The sequence below is a fragment of the Micropterus dolomieu genome, linkage group LG18 (genome assembly GCF_021292245.1).
Source record: "Micropterus dolomieu isolate WLL.071019.BEF.003 ecotype Adirondacks linkage group LG18, ASM2129224v1, whole genome shotgun sequence".
In the NCBI taxonomy this organism is placed as follows: Eukaryota; Metazoa; Chordata; class Actinopteri; order Centrarchiformes; family Centrarchidae; genus Micropterus; species Micropterus dolomieu.
Window position 1 is genome coordinate 28194378 of NC_060167.1, and position 4576 is coordinate 28198953.

General features: G+C 42.0%; 1 protein-coding gene and 1 non-coding gene across 2 annotated transcripts in view; both read left to right on the top strand.

Moving 5' to 3' along the window:
* Window positions 1-1752, top strand: part of nop56 (NOP56 ribonucleoprotein homolog) — a 6832-nt gene extending 5080 nt beyond the window's left edge. Inside the window, exons 11-12 of the mRNA XM_046076445.1 lie at window positions 834-950; window positions 1212-1752. Of these exons, the coding sequence (XP_045932401.1) occupies window positions 834-950; window positions 1212-1544 (450 nt within the window). The 3' untranslated portion in view covers window positions 1545-1752. The remainder of the gene's footprint in view (window positions 1-833; window positions 951-1211) is intronic.
* LOC123957043 lies at window positions 686-751 on the top strand. Its single transcript, XR_006821702.1, has one exon. It is a non-coding gene; the product is annotated as a small nucleolar RNA SNORD57 (small nucleolar RNA).
* Window positions 1753-4576: the final 2824 nt, after the last annotated feature.

Below are 4576 nucleotides of genomic sequence, written 5' to 3' on the forward strand. Positions count from 1 at the left end.
TCGTTATCTGTTCATCCTGAATGTGAAATCAGCTGTATGTTCACAGAGCCCTGAAGACTCGTGGCAACACCCCCAAGTATGGACTAATCTTCCATTCAACCTTCATCGGACGTGCTGCTGCCAAGAACAAAGGCCGCATCTCCAGATATCTGGCCAACAAGTGCACAATTGCTTCGCGCATTGACTGTTTCTCTGGTGAGTGGCTAGTCCTTGTGGAATAATGCCCATGTTGGCTTCAAAGTCATGTGGCACAATTGCAATGATGCTCATATTTTTCGTCAACAGTATTCAACCCTTGGGTTGATGTTGATAAGCTTTTTCTGAGCAAAGCCAGAAGTTTGAGATGCATAAACCTACTGTAATTTTATGCTGGCCTAGTGATTTTTTATTTTTTTTTTTAATTTCTTACAGAGGTACCCACAAGCGTGTTTGGTGACAAGCTGCGTTCGCAGGTGGAAGAGCGCTTGTCTTTCTATGAGACGGGCGATGTGCCACGGAAGAATGTTGATGTCATGAAAGAGGCTGTAAAAGAGGTGAGCTCAGAAAAATAAGACTTTGTTCAAGCTGCAGCGTATGAGAAGCTGGGTTGTACACTCAACAAGACGAGGATTAATTGTCTTTCAAAGTAAAGTTGTTGCTGTGGCATCTGGAATGGCTATTTGATAGGTTTAAATTCTGTCAATGCTGTGAATGATGAGAAGTCTCTTCCTGAAATCACTGAGGGTAAATACTGATTTAATGAGCCTGACACAGCATTGATTCTTGAGACAATCAGCTGTATGGTTTTCACCCTGACTGTAACTACATTTATTTTTCCTTTGCTCGTATGTAAGGCTACTGACGTTGCAGCAGAGATCAAGCGGAAACTGGAGAAGAAGGAAAAGAAACGCAAGAAGCGTGAAAAGAAGTTGCAGGAACTTGAGGCAAACGATGAAAATGGCGACGCCGAGGTAAGCCTTAATTTTAGTATCTGGCCATGCATGTTTTGATTTGAGATCTGACCCACATGTGGTCCTGTCTCAGTGTACGACATGCTATATCAGCCTGACTCAGAACCATTGGCTGGTCCTAAACAATGGACTCGATCACTGAAGTGAGTCAGACATTGCAGCCACTTAAAGTATATACTATACATGTATGGCTAGCTTGGGTTAGAGTACAAAAATCAGTACTTTAATTTTCATTGACCTGATATTTTCTTGTACTTGCAGGTAGAGAATGGAGAAGCGGACACCTCCATCGTGAAGAAGAAGAAAAAGAAACAAGCGGCCGAGGAGTTGGGGGTCCAAGCAGAGGAGACCCCTGCTGCCGAGAACGGAGCAGACACCTCAGCAAAGAAGAAAAAGAAACGGAAAAGTGAGGCAGTAGAGGTCGAGGCAGAGGAAGCTCCTGCCACAGATAATGGAGCTGAGGAAACAGATACTCCAGCCAAAAAGAAAAAGAAACGAAAGACTGAGACCATGGACACAGCGCCAGCAGAAGAGGCCCCAGAAGCACCAGTTTCTGAAAAGAAAAAGAAGAAAAAAGAGAGCGCAGACGAGTGAATGTGGTCAAAGACTGAATCTTTATTTTTGTGTATAGTTTTTTTTACTTTAAACTCAAGCTAGTTCATGTAAGCAGCTTTATGTTCAGTCTTTTTCTTTAGCAACATCAAAGCAGGTTGGACTGCCAACAAATACTTATAACTGTGCCTTGAAGTCAATGAATATTACTTGTGTAAATATTGTCTCAATAAACCATTTGTCAGGTAAACGGCTCATCTAGTGTTTCGCAGTAATGTTTCAAACTGGCTTTCTTTTTGATTGGACAGTTTCTCTTGGGGAAACTTCTGTGATTTACGTGGCCCTCAAACATCACTATTAACAGTTCTATGTTTTGGATGTTGGTCGGATGTTTCGGAACCTGCCAGTAGCGATGAAATGCAATCAACCCAACTGCATTATAATTCAGATTCCAGTTCTCACATGATCATCTGTATCTCTAGAACATGGTGTCCATGTCCAGCCCATACATTCAATGGTCCAGCCACCGCTTTCTGGATGCCTCTGAGCTTCCTGGTTACAATGCAGGAAGCTCAGATGTCATTACCTTGCCAGAAGAACAATAATCCTCTTAATTAGAATATTCTTTTACTACTGGTTACTGCAAACTGTTTACCTGGTCTGAGTTGAGCACTGACAAAATGTAGCAAAACAGTCTGTCTCAAGAGTAGCACAAACTGAGGGAGGGGGACAAAAGTGGAGCCCAACCAATAACCAACAGTAGGGGCAAAACCTGATAACAGTTAGGCTATGCATCCAAAGAGTCACACATCAGGAAATGGCATTTTCCTCACACCTCATTTGTCCTCAAGATGGTCATGCCCATGTGAGAGTTGTGGAAAAATAGATTTTCTCTACGTGACCTTTAATAATCCTGAAGGTGTCATTACCTCATGTAGTTTGCTCCTTATTAATGACACTGTGTACCATTGTTTGGGATGGAATGAACATGTGTGAGATTGTTTTGTCTTTGGTATCTCCTTTCCTGCGAGAACAGAGCTTACACTGTTGCTCAAGGCTTTTCTTGTAGACAGTTATTCTCCTGCAAATGTTTTAGTCTTCTGTTTCTCTTGGTCAGACACTCTAAATCGCCCTAGGGTGTCTGAGCTCTTTTGCCCCAGCTGGAGAACTTTTTTCTGACTTTACTAAATATCACAAAGACAACTGTTTGTTGTAACTTCTTTATTTGTTCATTCCCCCACAAGGAATTATACAATTTCTACCAAACCTTTCACAATTTATTATTATGGGAAAAGTAACTAATCACTTAATGAAATGCATTTTAATGAGGGCTGTAAATCTTACGGACCAGGAAGCTCTCTGTCTGAAAAAAGACAACATGACAGCGCCAGAAGAAGAGGCCCCAGAAGCGCCAGTTTCTGAAAAGAAAAAGAAGAAAAAAGTTTGAGCTGACATACAGTTTATTTACTCCTTCTTCAGCGTTTAATTCATTAATAGTAATAAATGCATACAGAAGCACAGCGTATGTGTGGGTGTTCTGTTAGATATGGATGAAAAAAAGAAAACGCACAAGTAAATATCAACCATGTTTTATATTGTATGTGCCATCCTAACATTTGCTCACCATTAGGAGAATGGTTGAGGTTACAACTGCTGACCATGAGTACATAAAAACAAAGACAGGGACACTGATAAGTTATTTGGTAAACTATCCAAATGTACATTTGAACATGTATCCTTCGGGGAGTGCTATGAGCTATCATGTCAGCATGTGCAAGGTGAGAAAATTGTTCTCTACAGAGGCAAAATTGGTTTGTCAAAAGGCTGTAGGCTGTTATGCTGTCACCGAAATTAAGATAGCCAGCATGAATGAGACTGGAGAATAGTGTTCTAGTGTTCTAGTCTTCGTCTGTACATCTCTCTGTCCAATATGGTTCCAGTGAAAAGTGTGGACAAAAACCACAAGGATCACATGCAACCAATCCTTTGAGTGGACATGTGGATTTGTAGTCAGAGTAGCTCTGGCTTTGGAGCAATGTATGTAAGAGGGATCACCATTTGTTGTTTTGTTACTGGCGGCTTTAAGATGAGAGCAAATTGGTAAAACGTGAACCATGTACAGCATCCAAAGTAGCTGGGAATCTCCCTGTCATGAACTACTTCAGGTGTCACTTAGTTTGGAAACAACACAGCTGTTTTCCCAGATCCAAGTATGGTATTGTAAACAAGCTGTTTCATTTGTTTATGTGTACTCCTACTGTATTGCAGACATGGGTGGCCAAGGATCATTGATGCACTTGGAGAGCAAAGGCTGGCCCGTGTCGTCCGATCCCACAGACGAGCTACTGTTGGTCAAACTGCTAAAAAAGTTAATGCAGGTTCTGATAGAAAGGTGTCAGTTTGTTGTGTTGTGGGCTATGTAGCTGCAGATCAGTCAGGGTGCCGTGCTGACCCCTATCCAACGCAGAAAGCCTCTACAATGGGCATGTAAGCATCAGAACTAGACCATGGAGGAATGGGAGGAACACACCAGGGGGCAATTTGGGAAGAAGGCGGAGGCAGTGTGATGTTTTGGGCAATGTTCTGCTGGGAAGCCATGGGTCCTGCTGTTTATGTGGATACAATATTACAATACTAGGCAGTTGGTCATAATGTTATGGCTGATTTGCCACTTTATTAGGTACATCTGTTCGATGCTCGTTAACACAAAAATCTAATCAGCCAAACCTGTGGCAGCAACTGAATGCATTTAGGCATGTAAATGTGGTCAAGACAACTTGCTGAAGTTCAAACTGAGCATCAGAATGGGGAAGAATTTGATTTGATTTGATTTGATTTTGAACGTGGCATGGTTGTTGGTGCCAGCTGGGCTGGTCTGATATTTCAGAAACTGCTGATCTACTGGCATTTTCACGCACAACCATCTAGGGTTTACAGAGAATGGTCCAAAAAAGAGAAAATAGGCAGAGAGCTGCTGTTGTGTGGATGAAAATGCCTTGCTGATGTCAGAGGTCAGAGGAGAATGGGCAGACTGGTTCGAGATGACAGAAAGGCAACAGTAACTCAAATAACCA